The sequence below is a fragment of the Acinonyx jubatus genome, chromosome E1 (genome assembly GCF_027475565.1).
Source record: "Acinonyx jubatus isolate Ajub_Pintada_27869175 chromosome E1, VMU_Ajub_asm_v1.0, whole genome shotgun sequence".
In the NCBI taxonomy this organism is placed as follows: domain Eukaryota; kingdom Metazoa; phylum Chordata; class Mammalia; order Carnivora; family Felidae; genus Acinonyx; species Acinonyx jubatus.
The window spans coordinates 33996163-34016245 of NC_069397.1; the positions used below are offsets into that span (position 1 = coordinate 33996163).

Here is a 20083-nt window from a genome sequence, read left to right on the forward strand (position 1 = left end):
CAGATAACATATAACACGGTAGTTAACATCATGCATTCTGAAACCTGACTGTCTAGGTTTGAATCCTGCCTCTTTCTCTCATTTGCTGGACAATCTTGGCAAGTTCCTAAATCTCTTTAGTTTCCTCTTCTATAAAATTGGGATGATAGCGCCTCCTTTATAGAGTAGGTGCGAGGATTCAGTAAGGCATTCTTGGTAAGGCGCTTATACAGTGCCAGATGCCACGCAGAACAGTGCTCTGTTGGCTGTCATTCTGTATTTTCATCCTGTATTTTTGTTTTGTTCTTTTGTTTTCTTTTGTTATAAATGTTTATTTATTTATTTTGAGAGAGAGAGAATGCTGTTGGGGGGGGGGGCGTGGGGGGGCCTACAGAGGGAGAGGGAGAATCCCAAGCGGGCTCCATGCTATCAGCACAGAGCCCAGCGTGGGGCTTGATCCCACGACTGTGAGATCCCGAGCTGAAATTAAAGTCAGACGCTCAACTGACTGAGCCACCCAGGCACCCCTCTTCAGTCATTGTATCTGTGAAATTTGATGAGAATTTCTTAGGAAACCTTTCAGAAATCTTTTGAAATTATGTTTTGTATTAAATATAAATTTAATAGGCAATTACTTGCCTATTGTATTCATTTTACACTGTTGACAGCGTCTTTGTAACATTTGTTGATTTGTTTGTGTTGTTTTTGTTGCATAGCACTCCCACCAAAGGCATAGAGAACAAAGCTTTTGATCGCAATACAGAATCTCTCTTTGAAGAACTGTCTTCAGCTGGCTCAGGCCTAATTGGAGATGTGGATGAAGGAGCGGATTTACTAGGTATGATAGCTTATCTGAAGAAGTATCATACTGTTTTAAAAATAGATTTTAAATGATTTAATTGAACATTACTTTAAAATGCCCTCAACAGTTCAGTAGCACACAGTGATTGCACTTTCAGGTAATTAATAGGAAAGTATTTTTGAGATTATGAAAATTTTAAATGAAAGCATCTTTGCATGTGGATATCTCTCAAATTGAATTGCATTTAAATTTGTATTTTGAAATTCACATAGCACATTTTATTGAGTCTGTGCTATATTCCAAGAACAATATTACACATAAGGAGCACAGTGGGGTGTGTGTGTGTGTGTGTGTGTGTGTGTGTGTGTGTGTGTGTATAGACTGATAGATAGTTCCTGGCTTAAGTACATTTCTTTTCTTTTTTCTTTTCTTTTTTTTTTGTTTTGTTTTTTAATATTTATTGATTTTGGGGAGAGTGCAGGTGGGGGAGGGGCAGCGAGAGGGGGCCAGAGGATCCAAATCAGGCTCTGTGCTGACAGCAGCAAGCCTGATGTGGTGCTCGAACTCACAAACCGCAAGATCATGACCTGAGCCAAAGTCGGGTGCTCAACTGACAGCCACTCAGGTGCCCCTTAAGTAGATTTCCTTAAATTCTGTTGACTTTAATTAAGAATATATAATACTTGTTTTTTTTCTAAGATTTCACAGAATATTCTGTTTTAGCTTTATGGGATGTAATCAGTTTTGAGTTTGTGTTGTTGAAGAACACCTGGTTTGAAAAGAATACTGCATTTAGCTCTTTAAGTACTTATCTGGTGACCTTTGCCAAATGGCTTATCCTCTCCCAATCTTAGTTTCTTAACTATGAAATGAAGGAACTGGATTCTTGTTCAAAGATTGAGCCAGCTGTGGCTCACTGACCCAAATCCAGCTCCTCTCCTGTGTGTATGAATAAAACTTTATTAGAACACAGCCACTATCATTTGTTTATTTATTATGTGTAGTTGCTTTGGACCCAACAGCAGTTCAGTAGTCTGTAACAGAGATCATATGGCTTACAAAGACAAAAGAGTCACCATCTGACCCTTTACATGAAGAATGTGTAGACTCCTGCTCTAGGTGATCTATAAAGTTTCTTTTAATGGTAATTATGAGATTCTAACTTACTGTCAGTTAGCTTTGATATACCCTTCTTATAATTTAAAACCTTACAGAAATTGAAAATCTTACCGTATTAAAAACCTATGCCTTTGGAATAGATACTGGTCTCTAAAAAAGTTTTTGTATCTATTAGTGTAATTATAATAAAGACTATATAGTGTTCTCAAAAGGTGCTCTTTGTTAGTTCTTGTGAATATGGAATGGGATTGCTTGTGTTAATTTGTGTTAAATTTATTGATTACCATTATGTCCTCAAAAGTTTGAAGTATTTTTTGAAGGAAATGTAAGTTGTGTCTAAATGGAGCTCACAGTCTATTTCAGAAGGGAGATTGAAAGTTTATCATAAATAAAACTATTCTCAGTTAGTCATAGACTTCCACTGTTAAAGTCTAAGTAAAAGATTGGAAGCAGTTGAATGAGTTTGCATTTCTCAAGGAGGGCTAAAGATTAATTCTTAAGGAACATTCCATTTTTTAACATTTAAATTTACACTGTAACTTTAGTTAACATTTAATTATGCATAAAAAGTTCTGTTTAGGAAACTGAGTCCCTGGCAAAATTGAAGGGTATATGCAAAAGATGTTAGAAAGAAGAGTTTTTAAGTGTTTATTATATACAGTAAGATTCACTCTTTATGGTGAATTTTTTGAGTTTTGACAAATGGGCACAATTTATAATCACCAGCAGAATCAATATACCCCCCAAAATTCTTTCATGCTGCTCTTTGTATTTAACCAGAGTGAAGCACTTTTTTTTTTTTTAAAGTTTATTCATTTATTTTGAGAGAGAGAGAAAGAGAGAAAATGAGGAAGCAGAGGAAGGGCAGAGAGAGAGGGAGAGAGGAACCCAAGCAGGCTCCATGCAGGCAGTGCAGAGCCTGATGCAGGGCTCCAACTCACTAACAGTGAGATCATGACTTGAGGTGAAATCAAGAGTCAGATGCTTAACCGACTGAGCCACCCAGGTGCCCCATGAATGAAGGGCTTTTTTAATGTATACTCTTTATTACTTCATAATCCAGTATTGAATAATATAATTTTTGAGGTTGGTGGTTCCAAACTTAACTTTTTGTAAAGAGTTAAGAAGCCACATAGTATTTAGAGATAATTGTGGTCTTTTAAATCAGATGAAAGCTTCCACTCTTTAAGTCAGAAAATTAAGCATAATGAATAGGTTAACAGCAAAATCCTGATAACTCTGGTTTCCTTTCTACTTTGAAAATAAGAAATAGACTGTAAACTAGTGTCTTTTCCCTTTTTCAGATACCGATATATTTTTCTCTAGAATGTTCCAGATTAGAAGATTTTACTCTATTACCTTAAGTGTAGTGACTCATGCTTACATGAATACCTTGTGGTCAAAGATGGTAAATGAAATTTCCAAGTCATACATGTGTTCCCTGGCTTCTCTTCTGTACAGTTCTGTGATAGCAATTGAAGTTTAATACTAAATGGAAAATAGTGAAACTAACAAAATTGTTTCCCAAAGTTCTTTAATTGACTTGGGTTGATAAATAAGTACATAGTCCATTTCTGTGATTCATTATTCATTTTCTTAATTACTATATTATTGTAGAACTCTTTTCTTGTTCAAGGATATAAATTTTCGCAATCATTATGCCTATACTCAGCATTTAGAATATTTTTTTCTGATTTTAATTTAAAAGAGGCACCTCCCCCTACCCCCGTTTGTCCTTATCCTTTGACTTTATTTTCATCAGTTCTTTTTCTATTCACTTTAGTCATGTATTCTCTATGGCCACTTTCTAGAACTTGGAAATCATACATCCTACTCTTGGGATTTTCTTTCTCTTGTTATCTTCTATATTTTCAACTTTACTGTCTTTACTTCTTCTATTCTCATTTAAGCATGTTCAGATCTTTTCCACTTAAAAATCAAAGTACTGCCCTCTTCTGACCCTATACCTTCAGCACTTTTCCACCCAATCACTCACTTTCTTTGCATTTCTGCTTTATGCAGCAGTATCAGCGAGGTATCTCCCAGATGCTTGTGATACATCAGTGAACAAAGCGGACTTTGTAGCTACTTTAAATTGGCAGGATCTCCCTTTTCTCACTCGCACCTCTTCTCCTGCAGTCTGTGTGGACATTCTTCCCTGCACTCTCCTTGCCTGAAACAGCCTTCTTGTTTGCTATATCCAGCGGTTCCTTCTGGTTCCATCTGCATTCTTTCATATGACTTCTCAGGTAGCATTGGTCTTTAACACCATCTTTGCTGAGTTTCTGTGATAACAGACTTTCCTGCATTCTTTCCTGCCTCTTTTCTTTTTCAGTCTTCTTTACAGGATCCTCTTCTCTCCCCACCTTTCAGATATCAGTGCCCCAGGCATGCTTCTTTGTGAAATCTTATTTGCTCTTGTTTCTTGGCTTTCATAGAAAAGTGCTCCACAGTTTTTATCTCCTTCTAAGATCTTTTTCTAGAGCCCCAGACTATTACTTCCAGGCAGCCCACAAGACACCTCTAAGATGATTTATAGGGCTTTACACTTGATGTGCCTAAAGCTCAGTTCATCATTCGTTGTCCTGTTCCTCAAGGCTATTCCTACCCCAGAGTGTACTGTCTCAGTGAATGAATGAGCTCAATGTCCACTCAGTTCTCCATTCAGGATCTCTCCTGCTTCCTTGAGAACCAATCACCAAAGCTTGTTTACTCCCTTTCTTTAAAAAAAAAAAAAAAAAATCTATATATCTATGTCTTTCTATATCCCCTTGCATATCCTCTTGTTGGAATTCTGCTTTGATCCCCTAGTTAAAGCTCCATTGTCCATGAAATGTATTCTCATGGACCTCACTTTCTTCGATGTGCCACACTTTGTTCTTTACAATAAGTGTATACATACTCCTTTCCCTGGGGCTCTAAGCTCTGTGTGGCCAAGACAACTCTGTCCTTTGCTCACTAGTGAGTCTTTAGCACACAGCACAGCAGTTTAGTGAATGGATTGCTACGTAGTTCTATTAGTTTTATTTCACCTCTAAATCTGTGATTCTTTCACCTTTTAGAATTAGAACTCCTTTATGGGAGAATTTATAAGAAAGCAGTGTACTTTTGGGAAAATGCATGTATAGGTAGACAAAATTGTGCATACTTTCTCAAGGGATTAACAGATCATTTGGAGGCCCAGCTATGGACGTAGCTTGAGGATTGGTGCTAACATCCAAGGGAGACTTCTATGATTTACAAAACTGCCAGGCAGTTGTTTGCTTGTTTTTTAATAGGTAGAGTTGGCAAATATGTTAGATCTACGTTTATGTTTGGTTGAAGCCTTGAATAGAAATGGGGCCACTTCAAGTTATGTTTTTCTTATAGTTAGGAGTTAGTTTTTATCAGTACATTTCAAAATGAAAATTTTGCACAATCCTATTGACCACATATTAAATTTATACACTAGATTTTGAGAGAACTCTTCCTGAGAATGTGTAAACTTTAGAAACTACATTATCAGATATGATTCCCATATGGTACATATTTCAAGATTTTTTCTTATTTATAATATTTACATTGTGTTCAGCTAATGGTTGGTTTCTCTACATCTTTTAAATTTTATTGTCTCCTTTCTCTCATTTTGTCACAAATGAGCATAGATCTTGCTTTCTAAAAACAGTCTAATTGTGATTCTCATTCATTTTTCTCTTGGGCTGCTTACCCAGGGGAATATTCTGGTGTGTATGCTTTTAAATACTTTAATATTACTGCTTTTTAAGCTAGGTGTTCTTGGCTGCTATCCTCATGTAATGCTTTCTCATCATTTTTTTCTGCTCAACTATTTTTTTTTTTTTTGCCTTCCATATATTTTCAGCTTTTATGCTTATCTCCCTACATGCTTGAGAGTTTATAGCAAACACAGTCATTACATAAGCTTTTTTCAACCAATCTAAACCCTATTTCTTCTGACTGTAAAGCTTTATTGGAAGTTAACATTAGTGTTTAAAGCACATATTTCAGCAGTATCTTGCCAAAATTCATTTTGGAATTGGAATCTGGAAACTTTTTTAGTTTGTCTTTATTTTCACTTTTTGAAGAATATATAGATGATTAAATAAGCTACTGTTTCTGATATTTAATTCTTCATGGTAGAAGTACCCTGATCTTTGAGAGTATTTGAGATAATTATAATAGACAAAATATGAGTTCCGTATATGTAAGCATTGAATTTTTAGCATTCCTAAGTTGGTTTTGTTTTAAATAATCTTTAAGCCATTAGAAATACTACCCTTAAAAAAATTATTTAAAGAAAAAACAATTCCTTTTCCTTATGTAGTTTTCTTTAGAAATATTTCTTTAGGATATTTCCCTTCTGTTTTGCTGGGTTGTGTGAATATTACTTCTTCTGCTGAATGTGTATTTTCCAGCATTAGCTGGGTTAAGTGAGTGATGGGTCTTTTGTTTTGCTTTGTTTTGCTTTTTTGATTTGGTAACTTTTTGAGATACATTCCCTAGTGTGTTGTTTTATTTCTTCAGTTTCTTATAATTAGCAAATTAAATAACTTTCTTCTCCCTAAAGATCATTGCATTGGATCTTGCATTGAATGCTCTATCTGCCGACCTTACAGTCCTCGTTAAATTATTAAACAGGATTCTGTAAAGTAATAACTGAACATTATCATTTCAGAGGTGGCACTTGGAGAGAAACTTTATATTATTGATGTGGGGTTTTCATTCTAATCCATTTTCATTGTGTAAAAGAATTGGTAAAACATATCAAAGAGCATCCTTATAAATGAAGGAAATCATCTTAATTTCTGTCTTTTGCACATCATTATGCATTAAATCATAACACTGTGATTCCAGATGTATTTCATATCATGCATAAAACTTTACAGATTAATAATCTTTTTTCATGCTGTTTCTTACATAAAACATTTCTTGTTCTTTGTTTTTGCTTTACATGGAATGCATGGGCTTTAAGACCATAATTTCTTTGGTAAGGTTTCATCTGCATTGGGGTTCCGTCTTTCTTTGGCCTTGTTTCTGCCAGTTCTCTCTTAGTAAGACCTAATTTTTAGGCAAAAGCCTACAATATCAGCAGTGATTTGGAAATGATTTTTGATCTGTATTAATGCTTACTCTTTTTTTTTCTCTAAGTACTGCTACTTTTTAGAATATTTGGCAGAAAAGTCTTAATCATTCTGAAATACTATCTATAAGAAACAAAATATAGACTAACAGTTATAAAGAATTGGCTAACAAAATCTTTAGCTTTGTTTTATGATCGATAATTATGATTTTATAACCTACACAAGTAGATATATCAAATAAAATTATAGACAAAATAAGGTTACTAAAGGACAGGTAAAATTTATAAATTAAAATTTGAGCCTATAGTTTACTATAATACAAGTTTATGTAATTTTTGATAATGTGTTTTGAGAGTTCTTATTTTATTGTTTTGGTAGGAATGGGTCGTGAAGTTGAGAATCTTATATTAGAAAATACACAACTGTTGGAAACCAAGTAAGTATATATCCAAAATTTTAACAAGGAGCACAAGATACTGAAGTTTCTCATCTGAGTCAGTGACCCTTGTTCAAATTAACACAGCATGCAACTGCAGGCTCGCTACCCTATCTCATTCCCCTTCTGAAATGGGTGATGGGACTTACTTTCACTGATGGATATGTTTTGTTTGCTCTGGTTTTTGCAGAAATATTTTTCATCTCCTTTCCATTCTACAAGTGTGCATGCCTTTCTCTCAACCTTCTGCATATGTCCTATGCTTTTTTTGTTCCTTCCCCTGGAATGCCTATTTTCTTACCTTTTTCCTCTGGGGTGTCTTTATTTCTGCATACATGTTTCGATGTATACCCAGGCCACCTTTTCAGAGCTCTCCTCCATAATTGAAGGTTTTCAGGTATAATTTTGGGGGTCTTAGGCCCTCAGACATATTGGGCTCAGGCAAGTTCTGAGTCATGTGGCAAAGCAGACCGTGGCCCTTTGTTAATTTGCTATGTCAGAGCATCTTTGGAACACCCAGGTATATCCAAAATAGAATGCAGTTAGAGGCACTATACCTACCTGTATCCAAAAGATCTATATGTTAGATTTTCTTCCAGTTTTTTTTTTCTTTAGACTTTTTTTCCTCATCAATTATTAAAGGTAAATTCAAGGATAAACCTTACTTTATCGATTAGGTAATATTTTTTTTCAGAACTTAACAACAGTACACGTATGGATGATGCCGTTTTGTAAAAATTTAATCTTAGTTAATTCTGTCATTTTCATTAGTTGGTGATCTGCCTTGCTTTATCCATGTATTCTTCAATAAGTGAGAAGAGTAAAAACTTAGATGGTTGCTCTGTGTTTTTTAATCTTTATTTACAAATGGCACCACATGGAATATCTCTAAGTATTCAATTATTCAGCTTTGGTTGTATAATTACTTGAGTCTGTAAGAGAATAAGCTGAAAGACAGAAAGAGTATTTATTTGTAATGTACACTCGAAATACGTGTTTCTTAGAAATGCTCTGAATGTAGTGAAGAATGATTTGATAGCAAAGGTGGATGAGCTGACCTGTGAGAAAGATGTGCTACAAGGGGAGCTGGAGGCTGTGAAACAGGCCAAACTGAAGCTGGAGGAAAAGAACAAGGAGCTGGAGGAAGAGCTTAGGAAGTAAGTTTTCTCTGGAATCTTCTGAACCCACCTGTCTTTGCCGGTGTACCACAGAGGGGCCCAGGCGTCACCCCGAGACGAGTACCAGCTGCCTGGGAAAAGGCCGCTGTGCCGTGAGCCTGCGCCTCCTCTCACCCCGTGATACCACGATCACATTCTGGGTCTGTCATGATGTGAAAAAAAGTTAGTAGAACCATTCTAAAATTTGCTAGTAAGGAAATTAGCAATAGTCATTATTTTCCTTCACCCCGCTTTCTTCGATACCAGTTTTTTCCCTGAGAACAGTGCTACATCAGTGTTGCCCTAAGTGAAAGCAGCTAAATACTCTGGAAAGAGACAGATAATCACTTAGTGTTGATTAACATTTGTGACCTACTCTTTTATTCCTTGAAAAGACGAGTGCAACTCAAATAACATGTTCCGTTTTTCCCCTAGAGCTCGCGCAGAAGCTGAGGATGCACGACAAAAAGCAAAAGACGATGATGATGTACGTTTACAATCTTGGACTGTTTTTCTTACCACATTTTGCTATTTCGAGAAAATCTTGTTAATCTTTAGATATAGCATTATAAAAAGAAAGTCGGGGGGCATCTGGGTGGCTCAGTCGGTTAAGTGCCCGACTCAGTTCAGCTCAGGTCATGATCTCACAGTTTGTCAGATCGAGCCCCCCATCTGGCTTAGCGCTGACAGCATGGAGCCTGCTTGGGATCTTCCCTCTCCCTCTCTTTCTGCCCCTCCCCTGCTGGCTTGTACCTGCGTGTGCATGCTCTCTCTCAAAATAAATAAAAGTAAACTTAAAAAGAAAAGAGATGGTCTGTTTGTGGTCTTGAATGGATAGCTCGTGTTCCCACATGGTATCCAGGTGCTGAGCTTTCTGGCGACCTGTGGTGTGCTTATTTTTTCTTGTGGCTCTGTGCCTTGACCTGCATTTGCATGTTCAAGCTCAAGGACCAGTTGAAACATTTTGGGATTTATTATTGTTTGTTTTGTCTCAAATTTTGAATTTGAAATATGAAAGCTTAATAATAAAAGTTGTTTAATAGTATTAAACAAAAAGATGAGCTCTAGAACTTTAATAGGAGTCAATCAGCTTATATTGTTTCCAACATATGCAAATTCAAAAGACTGAATATGAGTTTCTTGCCAGTATAATTAGCATACTAGTAATTCTTCTGGCTTCTAGATTATTATTCCTATAACAGGTGTCTGCTGGTCAAGCATCAGCCTTGAGATATGTGGGTGCCCCGTAGAAGATGCTTAATTGATGCCCCTTTAGTCTCACTTTTTGTTTATAAACTTTTTTTTCTTTTTTTTTCTTTTCTGAGAGACAGAGAGGGGCAGAGGGAAAGGGAGAGAGAATCTTAAGCAGGCCCCATGCCCAGTGCAAAGCCCAATGCGGGCTTTTCTCACAACCCCATGAGATCATGACCTGAGCCAAAACCAAGAGTTGGACACTTAACCAACTGAACTACACAGGTGCCCCTAATATGTAATACTTGATACATACCAAAAATATACATAACACATGTAAGTTATGAAACATAATAAATTAACATAAGGACCCCACCGCCTAACCTAAGAACTAGAACATTATCAAACAGTGAAGATACCCTGTGCTCCCCCCTTCCAGAGGAGACCACTGTCCTATATTTATCATTTTCTTACCTTTGGAAAAAAAAAAAAAAGAATTTTATCAGGGCACCTTCCTGGCTCAATCAGTAGAGTGTGTGATTCTTGATCTCAGGGTCATGAATTCAAGCCCCATGTTGGGCGTAGTAGAACTAACATAAAAATATATTAAAAAAAAATTTTTTTTATCATATCATACATATATGTATCACTACAAAATATGGTTCAATTTTCATTTTTTTTTATTTTTTATTTCATAGTTGAAGATTTACTTGTTATTTATTTTGAGAGAGAGAGTGTGTGCATGAACACAGGGGAAGAGCAGGGAGGGGGTGGGTGGGTAGAGAATCCCAAGCAGGTTCCTTGCTGTCAGAGTGGGGCTTGAGCTCACAAACCATGAAATCATGACCTGAGCCGAAACCAAGAGTCAGATGGCTAACCGAATGAGCCACCCAGGTGCCCTAAGATTTACTTCTTTTGCTCAGTATTATGTTTTTGAGATCACTTGTGTTACCGTACAATGCTGTAAGTTTTGCATGTTCACTGCTTTATATATATCCCATTGTATGAATATATTACAATTTAAGTATCTGCTTTCCTATTAATGTACATTTAGGTGATTTTCAGCTTTTTACAACACCACAAACAATGTTGTTGTGAACAGTCTAGTACAAGTCTTCTGCGAGGGTAGATAACCTTGTAGTGTGGTTACCATGTTGCAGATTCGAAGTCCTTTCATCATCTGCTGTTTGACTTCTGTTTAAAGGAGAGGACAAAGTAGGAGACTCCTGAGTGCTAAGCTCAGCCTCTTTCTTAACTTTTCCACCATTTCCGTTTTGATCCCCAATGTGTATACTCTGCTCAGCAAAACAGAAACCCTGCAGTTAAACCAACTTTCCTCCCCAGAAGAGCATTTAGGAATTACAGTAGAAGGAAGTTGACTTGAGCATGCCTTCTTGGGTCTTAACCACAGTCACATCCTTTCCTCTCTTTAAGAAGAATTCTAGTTAATACACTTGTTGTATTTCTGTTGGTGCTTTAGTGACTCTTAGAGTTGGGCACCTCGGTAATCTAACTAGGCTGTACACTTACTGTCTGTGCTAGCCTTGGATATGTATATGATGGGTAGTCTGAGGTAAACGAACCCCTTTCAGAACTAAATTGTAAAAATTGCTGAATAATTAGCATTTGTTGTAGAACATCAACTGAAAATAATGTTATTAGAGGAACATTTCCAGGCGAGCTTGTTAAGTCTATATAGATATATTTTGTTAATCTTTTTTGGTTGTAGTTCAAAATCTACACTGTTCTTTGTATTTTCCTTACGGTATATTCCAATATCTCTATTTTCAGAAATTGTATACCTTTCTTCATCATAGGTAATTATTTAAATCTCTCTATTGATTTTATTTTTAGAAGATTATTTCTCTTTAAATGATCCAGTAGATTAGAAATTAAGAAATGTTTCAAAGCTTTAAGTTTAACATAACACCAAAACAGACATAGGCTCCCAGAGTGATCTGCAGTGTTCTTTTCGTTACAGAGTGATATTCCCACAGCCCAGAGGAAGCGGTTTACTAGAGTAGAGATGGCCCGTGTTCTAATGGAGAGAAACCAGTATAAAGAAAGATTGATGGAGCTTCAGGAAGCTGTTCGATGGACAGAGATGATTCGGTGAGAAGTGCCTCTTGGTGTTTTTCTAGTATTGTTTCCTAGGTTTGAACATTCCTTCACTCAGAACTAGAGTCTTGCCTTGGGGATCCAAACCTCTTACTCTGTTTACTAGGAGATACCTTTTTTTTTTTTAATTAACTTGGATTTTTACAGAAGTTTACTTATTTTGAGAGAGAGAGAGAGAGAGATCGTGCAGCCACAAGTGCACAAACGTGGGAGGGAGAGAGAGAGAGAAAGAGAGAGGATCCCAAGCAGGGTCCCACGCTGTCAGATCATGACCTGAGCCAAAACCAAGATGCTTAACCTACTGCGCCACCCAGGCACCCCAGTAGGAGATACTTTCTAAAGTAACACTAGGAATTAGGAACAGAATGTGATCAAAGTGGGTGCCTTTTGAGCAAAGGGCCCTTGGCAAATGTTCCTATGACCTCTAAAAGGTAATTGTTATTACTTATGAATGATGGTCATTTTTCAAAAGAATATAGAAATTGACAACCACTTTTGCAATAATGTCAGGAAAAGATAAAAATTTCTTGTGCCAAACAAGAAACTAAGTCATTTTTCTCAGTGTCTTTCTGTAAAATACTCTTGTCTGGTTTTCCCTCCTTTCTGACTATTCATGCAAAATGTACCTTCTGTTGACATCTTTGTTGGTTGGATCTTAGATCACACCTAGTGCTGCCATCTTATGGTCATACTTAGTAACAGTGTTCCTTACTTAAATTTTTTTTTTTTTTTTTTTTAACATTTATTCATTTTTGAGAAACCGACAGAGTGCAAGCAGGGGAGAGGCAGAGAGAAGGAGAACACAGAATCCAAAGCAGGTTTCAGGCTCCAAACTGTCAGCACAGAACCTGATGCGGGGCTCAAACTCTCGAGCTGTGAGATCGTGACCTGAGCCGAAGTTGGACACTTAACCAACTAAGCCACTCAGGCACTCCGCCCATATTTTTTAGTTTAGATTCCCATGTCAGATTCACCAATAACAGTACATATACACCAATACATCATATTAAAGCATATTTTTTAACCTCCAACTTTTACTTGTTTGTGATTACATTATTTAACAGTTTATACATCTTTTACCAATGTTGTACTAGAATGAAAGTACTTTGTATAGCACATTGACAATTTGCTAAAATTGTAATTGCATATAGCTGCTAACAAGGAAGGAGATCAGAATTTGATCTTCATTAATTGGTCAAAGAAACTGATGTACTAAGAAGCTTGTTCTTAACTCTCACATTTAATGGGTATTAAATAAATAATGGATAAATATTTTAAAAATTGAGGTATATAGACAGGTTCTACTTTTCATGGCTATTTTTTTTTCATTTTTTTAAATGTTTATTTATTTTTGACACAGAGAGAGAGGGACAGGCAGAGTGCAAGTGGGGAGGGGCAGACACACACACACACACACACACACACACACAGAATCAGAAGCAGGCTCCAGGCTCTGAGCTGTCAGCACAGAGCCCAACATGGGGCTCGAACCCACGAACTGTGAGATCATGACCTGAGCCGAAGTCGGACACTTAACCAACTGAGCCACCCAGGCGCCCCATCATTGCTATTTTTAATTCTAACAGCCATGTGGTGTTCCACAAAAGAAATGGTAGCTCACTTTTAACTTTTTCATTGAATTAAAAGATGTTTTAAATTCAGTCCTTTAAAAAACCGTGAAAACTGAACTCTGATAGTGAAAGCGGAATCCTTACCACCTTACTAAATTGGTATGGAGTGCCAAATTTCTGAAATTTTCTTGAACTACCAGTTTATCCCCATCTCTGGTGATCTTTTCAGTAATGGGAAAGTTTTAGTCCTGTGAAAAATGACACATCAGAACAGTAAAGTTACAGGTTATTTTATGAGAACTTAGAGCATGAGATGATAGAGACCTTTATGTAAAGATAAGGGTTTAGGATTTATAAGACAGTATTTTGACATAAGGGAGAATTGGAGGATATCTCTTCAATAAAAAATTTTAAATATTAACATTCAGGCATGTTAGCTGCCTGTTTAGCACAGATAACAGTCTTGTCACTGTTAGCAGACTGGACTCTTGATGAAGGGATGGTGTTTTATTTATCTTAGTTGTATTAGCCTTTACAGGTTGACTGACAGTTGATAGGTCAAAGCAACTACTTACTGAATTTAATTGCTGATTCTCCTTTGTGTATTTCATGAACTTCTTGGGTCCTCTGTTCTTCAGATAGAAAGCTAGAACACCTAACTGATAAAACACTTTTTCTTTCTTTGTTTTTCTTTTCAAATGTAGTGCATCAAGAGAAAATCCAGCCATGCAGGAAAAAAAAAGGTCAAGCATTTGGCAGTTGTAAGTAACTAAAAACACATAAAGATATCAGAGAGCACTTTGAAACAAGAAGATTACAGTCAGAATTTTTTTAAGTGTGATTTTATGTCTTCTTTCTTTTTAAAATTTGGAGTATATGGCTAAACTGTACTTCTTCTTTTTAATATGTAGCATGCCAGCTCGGTAAGGCTATTCTTGAGGACAAAACATATGCTATCGTAAGCTGCATCATGTTGGTTGTGCATTGGTGGAATCTTCTGCTAAATTAAATAAAAACTATGGAAATTATTCATAGAGTTGATAATTACCTGGATCCTCAGTGAATAAGTTAACGTGGATTCGCTGGTTCTGTGATTGTTATGGAACTTGACAAAGTAAAGCTTAGAAATTTAGTGTCTGTAGGTTTGAGAAGTGTGTATATTTGTGTGTTTTGGACTTGAATTATGTTCCTGCCAGAAGTACTGTGCATTTACTATGCTTAAAACATCCATTTTTTGGTGAATCTGCTGTTTATTGGAAGTGTTCATTCTTTTCAGTGGATGTGAAGGTAGATCTATGATTTGAGCTTAATAGAAATATGTACAAGATGTTAAAATGGCAATATGTGTTCCAGTGCTTTCTTACTATTTTTAGAATTGGCAAACTAAGCTTCTGTTCAAATCTTGCAGCCATAACCTTGCTATTTAACCACTACTCACCAAGTAGGAGCTAGGAACCATCTTACTTTATTTCTTTATTACAGGAAGTTCCCTGTACTTAAGACTTTCTTCCTTTCATTATGTGAATTGCTAATTGAAGAACAAGGTCTGCCATTTTAAGCAATAGTTTCTCTTTACTGAATGTGTGAGTTTGGCTGTGAGTGAGTTAATTGCTAAGTAGTATATGACTACAAAAATCTTTCTGCCAGTTTCTAACTCATTGCCTTGTAAAAGCATTCTAACTTGTGGAAAGTTATGGATTGTTTCTCACAGTGCATATAATAAGGCTCTTACTGTCTCTCACTCACTCTCTCTCACTCTCACTTTTTTCTTTAGTTTCAGCCGACTTTTTAGCTCCTCAAGTAATACTGCTAAGAAACCTGAACCACCTGTTAATTTGAAGTACAATGCACCCACCTCTCATGTTACTCCTTCTGTCAAGAAAAGAAGCAGCACCTTATCTCAGCTCCCTGGGGATAAGTCCAAAGCCTTTGATTTCCTTAGCGAAGAGTAAGTATTTTCCAGACTTGTGCTTATGCTCTAAAAATAAGTTAACAGTTAAGAATATTCTTGCCGCTTATCAGATCAGCTATAAGGTTCACAATAAGTCTATAAAGAAACCATTTTTGTAATGTGGCTGCGTACCTTTAAGTAAATTACTTGTAGTCAATATCTTTTATGAAAATTGCATGTCAGGGCTTTCATAAACAGAGAATTGCTTTAAAATGTCTCCTTGTTGCTGGTATAACAACACTGACAAATATCAGTAGAGTTAAAGGCCTATATGAGCCTATATCCTGGATGTTTGAACATTTCCTTTGGTGTCACAAGTAGCTGAATTTCTCTCCTGACTCTACTACTCCTTAGGTCCATGACCTTGGACAAGCTAACCTCTCCGAGCCCCAGTGTCCCTGCCTGTAAAATGAGTATGATAACCTGGCTCAGGGACACTAGGGTTAAATTATATAGTCACAAAAATTTAAATAGCCCAAAGAAAGACCAACTATTTTCAGGGTAGTTTTCTTTGTTATTTTACTCCATCATTCACAAGCTTATCCAGTCAGTTTGCACTTTTGTCTTCGGAAACAAATTAATGGGGCCCAGAAATGAACCTTTTATTATCTTCCTAAGACCATATTGATTTATTGATCTTCAGTCACTTCTAGTACATTCCCAGGCATTAGAAAATTCTCAGTAAATGTTTGTTGAATGAACAAAAAAGGGAGGAACTAAAGATATTTAAGCATTTTTCCCTTTCATATGGCCAAAATCTGAAACCTGATAGAAATCTGATGGCTGATGTTTAAACATAATAAAACAGACTGCTTGCTAATCTGTTAAAGCTTGAACGCTGTACCCCCCGCAAAACTTTAAAAAGACCAGCTTTAGGATAATACTTCTTAAGGCAGAAGTCTGAAGTAAACTCTTCTGAAATTATGTAATTTTTTGGTTGTTATTTTTGCTCTCTTAGTGGGAAGGGGGAGAGATGCTGTTGTTATTATATCCCCTTAATTAAAAGGGATATCTCTTTTCCTTTTAGAACTGAAGCTAGTTTAGCCTCACGCAGAGAACAGAAGAGAGAACAGTATCGCCAGGTAAAGGCACACGTCCAGAAGGAAGATGGTAGAGTGCAGGCTTTTGGCTGGAGTCTGCCTCAAAAGTACAAACAGGTAACATGTGAACATGGTAAGAGCCTCTAGTGGAAATGCAAGGGGAGAGGAGTGTCCCTGGGCACCAAGGAATTGAAATACAGGTCTCAAAACCTGCTCATTTCAAGTTCATTGATTTGGCACACATTTAGAGAAGGGTTCAGGGTAGTGTTTCTCAGGCTGTTTTCTGGAGCCCCAGAGCCCAAAAGAAGTGCCTGAGTCGGTGAGGAGGGAGGGAGAGGGTCAACAGGAGGTTTCTCAAGTGTGTGGGACTTGAGGTATCCTGCTGGTTTGTTTCTTGTGTTTTTGTTTTTTGTTTTTGGTGAAGTAGAGTCGACATATAGCATTATATTAGTTTCAGGTATACAACATAATAATTTGATGTTTTTGTATATTTTGCAATGATCACCACAATAAGTCTAGTTAATAGTTAACATCCATCACTGAACGTGGTTTCAGATTTTTTTTCTTGCAGTGAGAACTTTAAAGATTCCTCTCTTAGCAACTTTAAATGTGCAATACAGTATTACTAATTATAGTTGTCGTGCTGTACATTACATCCCCATGACTTATTTTATAACTGGGAGTTTGCACTTTTTGACCGCCTTTACGAACCACTTCACCTACTTCTCACCCTGCCTCTAGCAACCACCAGTTTATTCTCTGTATTTGAGCTTTGTATGTTTGTTTAAGATTCCACATATGAGTGAGATCATATGGTATTTGTCTTTCTCTGTCTGAATTTATTTCACTTACCATAATGCCCTTAAGTTCCATCCATGTTGTCACGAATGGCAAGATACCATTATGGCTGGATAATACTCCATTGTATTTGTATATCATATTTCCTTTCTATGTTCTTTTATCGATGGACACTTAGGTTGTTTCCATGTCTTGGCTGCTGTAAATAATGCTGCAGTGAGCATAGAGATCCATATATCTTTTCAAGTTAATGTTTTTGTTTTCTCCAGATAAATACCCAGAAGTGGAATTGCTGCATTGTATGGTAGTTCTATTTTTAATTTTTTTTGTAAGTAATCTTTGTGCCCAACGCAGGGCTTAAACTCACGACCCCGAGATCAAGAGTCACATACTCTACTGGCTGAGCCAGCCAGGCACCCCTATTTTTAATTTTTTGAGGAACCTCCATCCTATTTTCCACGGTGGGTACACCAATTTACATTCCCACCTACAGAGGCACAAGGGTTCCCCTTTCTCCACATCCTTGCCAACACTTGTTATTTCTTGTCTTTTTGATAATAGCAATTGTGGTGTGAAGTGATATCTCACTGTGGTTTTGATTTGCATTTCCCTGGTGATTAATGATGCTGAGCATCTTTTCATGTACCTATTAGCTGTCTGTATGTCTTCTTTGGAAAAATGTTTATTCAGATCATCTGCCCATCTTTTAATCCAATTTGGGTGGGGAGCTATTGAGTTTAATGAGTATCCTGCCCTATTTCAGTATTTGAAGATTTCATTTTTTAAAAAAACACATCTATTTTTTTAGAAGTTTTAAGAAACCATTGTCATGGAGCCTTTCAGACTATTGATGTAAAACTCAGTTCACTTCTACAGGAACTTGTCTGCTTCCATATTTCCTCCGCTCAAAGACTCAGCACATGTGTACACATGCACACACATACATGCTCCTGAACACACATACGCACGAACATGTTCATGAATTAGTGTATCTCTTAAGAGCTCCCATAGTATCTTGTTTATTGTTTCTAATTGCCACTTGATGACTTTCTGCTTATTTTTCAAATAAGAATAACAAAATTAACTGGAACTTGATTTCAAAGAATAAATATGTACTATCAGGGCTTGCTCATGGCTCAGTGGTTCTGTGAATTCACTTTTGATGAGGCTTACCAATGTGTCTTTTTCTCTCCTCTTCCTAATTATTAGGTAACCAATGGCCAAGGGGAAAATAAGATGAAAAATCTACCTGTGCCTGTCTATCTCAGACCCCTAGATGAAAAAGATACATCCATGAAGGTAGATTAATTTTGGAGTTAAAGAAAATATTTCTTAAGCTCTGGGTGGATTTTTCCCCCTAAAACCAAGAAAGCTTAAATTTTACTTCTGTGAGTGAGGTTATTGTTTCTTTTGTAGTTTTAAACTGGGATACTTTGAATATTAAAGACCTGTATTCATGGGGTGCCTGTCTGATTCAGAGCATGAGATTCTTAATCTCAGGGTATTGAGTTCAAGCCCCATGTTGGGGAGTACCCAGTGGGAGTAAGCCCCACTGAAAGAAAGAAAGAAAGAAAGAAAGAAAGAAAGAAAGAAAGAAAGAAAGAAAGAAAGAAAGAAAGAAAGAGAGAGAGAGAAAGAAAGAAAGAAAGAAAGAGAGAGAGAGAGAGAGAGAGAGAGAGAGAAAGAAAAGAAGGAAGGAAAAGAAAGGGGAGGGAGGGAGGGAGGGAGGAAGGAAGGAAAGAAAGAAGGGAAAGAGGAAAGGAAAAGAAAAGGAAAGGAAGAAAGAAAGAAGAAGACCTCTATTCCTAATCATTAGATTGTTAAAGAAATGTGAAATATTCTAAACATTTTTAGAGACAAAATAGATGTAATACCTTTTTTTCTTCTTCTTAAACCCAAAAAGCTGTGGTGTGCTGTTGGAGTCAACTTATCAGGTGGGAAGACCAGAGATGGTGGTTCTGTTGTTGGAGCAAGTGTCTTTTACAAAGATGTTGCTGGTTTGGATACAGAAGGCAGTAAACAGCGAAGTGCATCACAGAGTAGTTTAGACAAGTTAGACCAGGAACTTAAGGTAAGTGTGTGCACTAACATCTGACCTCTTCGTTTTTGCTCTTTGGTCCAAAACTGTTTTCTGGACCAGCTTCTAATTGGGATTATTACGCCTTTGCTTATTCCTTGTGCTCTTTTCTAGAGCATATTTTACATACAATAAGCTATATATACACTTGAAAATGGTACAGTTCAAAGAGTTTTGACAAATGTATGCACCCATTTAGGAGCCATCACAGTCAAGAACTAGAACATTTTTATCACTGCTATTTTCTAGTCTACTAATTAATATTGAAAGGTGGTTATATTTTTAATCTTTCAAATAATCTGCAAACTCAAAATAGCATTGGCCTTTACTGTAATAGCACTGACCTATGAAGTATACATACGTATTCTTTTAAACATTCTTTTTTTTTTTTTTTTTTTTTTTTACTTTGTATACATAGGAACAACAGAAGGAGTTAAAAAATCAAGAAGAATTATCCAGTCTAGTCTGGATCTGTACCAGCACTCATTCAGCTACAAAAGTAATCATTATTGATGCTATTCAACCAGGCAACATCCTAGACAGTTTTACTGTGTGTAACTCTCATGTTCTCTGTATAGCCAGTGTACCAGGTAAGGGTAAGCCACACCCCTTTCTCCCTACCATCTACATCTTTGTATTGGCAGGAACTGACTTATTTACTGGAGATACGGTCATGCACCACTCTCATGGAGTTTATGTTCTAGTTGGGGAAGACCAAAACTAAACTGGAAACAAATGACTAAACAAGATATTTTCAGTACTATGA

The 20083-nt window shown here is 36.6% G+C and overlaps 1 protein-coding gene across 7 annotated transcripts in view; it reads left to right on the plus strand.

The window, feature by feature from the left end:
- The window catches only part of SPAG9 (sperm associated antigen 9), a 129022-nt gene that overhangs the window by 89579 nt on the left and 19360 nt on the right, over positions 1 to 20083 (plus strand). For all 7 annotated transcript variants that reach the window (XM_027034130.2, XM_027034132.2, XM_053211939.1 and 4 more), the window contains 11 exons: positions 696 to 817; positions 7357 to 7414; positions 8419 to 8571; positions 9007 to 9058; positions 11744 to 11874; positions 14156 to 14212; positions 15226 to 15399; positions 16430 to 16559; positions 18450 to 18539; positions 19144 to 19311; positions 19736 to 19907. In XM_027034130.2, the coding sequence (XP_026889931.1) occupies positions 696 to 817; positions 7357 to 7414; positions 8419 to 8571; positions 9007 to 9058; positions 11744 to 11874; positions 14156 to 14212; positions 15226 to 15399; positions 16430 to 16559; positions 18450 to 18539; positions 19144 to 19311; positions 19736 to 19907 (1307 nt within the window). The remainder of the gene's footprint in view (positions 1 to 695; positions 818 to 7356; positions 7415 to 8418; positions 8572 to 9006; positions 9059 to 11743; positions 11875 to 14155; positions 14213 to 15225; positions 15400 to 16429; positions 16560 to 18449; positions 18540 to 19143; positions 19312 to 19735; positions 19908 to 20083) is intronic.